Here is a 2269-nt window from a genome sequence, read left to right on the forward strand (position 1 = left end):
ACAAATCCATCCTAGTTCAGCATGGGCTTCTGACTGTCTGGAGGCCAGGCTGCAAGATGTACTCAACTTTTTGGAGAAAAGCTTGCAAGAAAAAAGGCTTTACCACTTTTTCATTGGAAATAGAAATCTGCCACAGGAACTGGGTGTTCCAGTGGAGTTCCAAAAGGCAGAACCACTGAACCTTTTCCGCCCCTTTGTACTGGAACGAAGTACTTACAGAAAAACTATGGACATGTTCCACGAAATGCTTAAAAATACATCAGCTTTAATTAATGAATATTCCATGCATGTTCCAAATGGACAGGCAACTCCACTAAATAAAGAGCTTCTCTGACAGCTCCTTCTTTGACATACCATATATGCAAATCTCCCCATGGGAGAAGATGTATACATGTAGAATTTACAGATGGATGTATAACAAATACCATTTTCATTTTCTTTCCAATGATCTTGGCTGATATTTATGTAATCTTCAACATTTTTATCACTGTGTATCTCTTTGTTGTAATGAATTTAAAGAAAAAACATTTTTAATTTATTTATTATATTACAGTTTTAGGAATATAGTAGAATCTGTGTTAAGTGTTTTATTATTGCTGCTGTAGCAAAGTACAGTAGCCAGACTGAAAAAGAGTGCCTTATTTACAAGGTCTAACATATTTAATGAGAGAAGGATGTACAATTAAGTAATAGATCTTCAGTCTTGTTCTGCTCCCATTGGCATAAAACTCTACTATCATGATTTTTTAAATGTAATTTTAAGTTTGTTTAAATTGGGGTGTCAAACTGCCGGCCCGCGGGCCAGACGCATCATCCAGAAGCCGCACCCACCCCATTGCCGGCAATGGCAAAACCGACCCGATACGTTGCGCGACGTCACGTGATGTCGCAAGTTTGACATGTCTGGTTTAGATATATGTAGCAAAACATATAGTTCAGTATAACTTCCTGCATTTGACAGTGCAATTCCAAATTATGCCTTTAGAAGCAGGTTCTACTAAATTTGGAATAGCTTATTTCTAAGGGATCTCAACTTAAATAGGCTAGACATATTTACAGTCAGCAGGAATAATCCCCAAATTTATGTAATGACATAAAACCAGGCTCTCGGGTAACCTTTCTACATTTCATCAAATATTATTTCTTCCATGACTGGTTCCTCATTCAAATAACCTCTCAAATGTTTTCTCTGATTTGTTTAAATTTTCCTCAAAAATACCATTTGAAAGAACAAAAGCAAACAATTACCAGATGTAGTTGCATTTAAAAACTGCCCAAAATCATTTGGGGGTCATGTAGTTGAGTGTACAGTGCAGTGTACAAACTAGGCATTTGTTTTGTCAAAACCAGAAATTCTAGCAACAGGTTGCTAATCTTGCAACTGAAGGAGGAGCAAAATATGTCTTATTTTTGAGCTTTGCCAGGATTATCATCAGCCAAAAGCTTTTAAGACAGCCCGATCACTTGAAAGATGGGACTTGCTCTTTGACTTTCTGCTCTCTAGACTGCATTCCCTTCTATTTCTTATTTAAGAGGCTTGTTTTGTCACTCTCTGTTCCAGTGGGAATTACTAATTGTCAGAGGGGGGGAAAAGTTTTCTAAATAAATTTTGGACAAATTGCTATTTTTGTGCAGCAAACCTCAATGAATAGTCTGAAGTGAAGACTGCTTAAAAACTAAATCTACATAGGATTGAAATTCTGTAGGCAAGATCACTCAAGCTATTAATATTAGTGTGTGCGTGTGTGTGTGTGTGTGAAAAACTAAACGTGAATATAATTTATTTTCCTGCTTCCTATTTTTCCCTCAACAACCACCACCCCATTAGGTGGGTTAAACTGAGAGACAGCAACTGGCCCAAAAATCACCCAGCCAACTTTCATGCCAGAGGGAGGTCTAAAATTTACCATCTGGTTTCTAAGCCAGCATCTTCACCAGTACAGCAAACTTGAGTCTTTACTCCCCCCCCCCCATAGGCATGTATTAATGCTTTTTGTGGCCATCAGTGATTTGCAGAAGCAATAGAAAATGCAGAAAGCTGTTGATTGCATTCTGATAACAACACAAATCTTTTTTTTAAATAAATTTTTTTATTAATTTTTCATTAAGAAACAAGAACATAAATCTTTTATAACAATATCAACCATAAAGAAATCAACATCAAACAGTACATTCACGGACGTGTCCGGTGTCCCCCTCCTGCACCCCCCTCTCACCTACCTACACCTTCCTCCTCCTTATCTTACCACCACTCCTCCTTCCTCCCTCT

General features: G+C 37.6%; 1 protein-coding gene across 1 annotated transcript in view; it reads left to right on the top strand.

Annotated features, from left to right (window-relative positions):
• The window catches only part of LOC107299471 (inositol 1,4,5-trisphosphate receptor-interacting protein-like), a 1637-nt gene extending 1097 nt beyond the window's left edge, over positions 1-540 (top strand). Inside the window, exon 2 of the mRNA XM_015828826.1 lies at positions 8-540. Coding sequence (XP_015684312.1) covers positions 8-334 — 327 coding nt within the window. The 3' untranslated portion in view covers positions 335-540. The remainder of the gene's footprint in view (positions 1-7) is intronic.
• Positions 541-2269: the final 1729 nt, after the last annotated feature.

This window comes from Protobothrops mucrosquamatus, unplaced genomic scaffold, assembly GCF_001527695.2.
Source record: "Protobothrops mucrosquamatus isolate PMUCROS unplaced genomic scaffold, P.Mucros_1.0 scaffold4989, whole genome shotgun sequence".
Taxonomy (NCBI): domain Eukaryota; kingdom Metazoa; phylum Chordata; class Lepidosauria; order Squamata; family Viperidae; genus Protobothrops; species Protobothrops mucrosquamatus.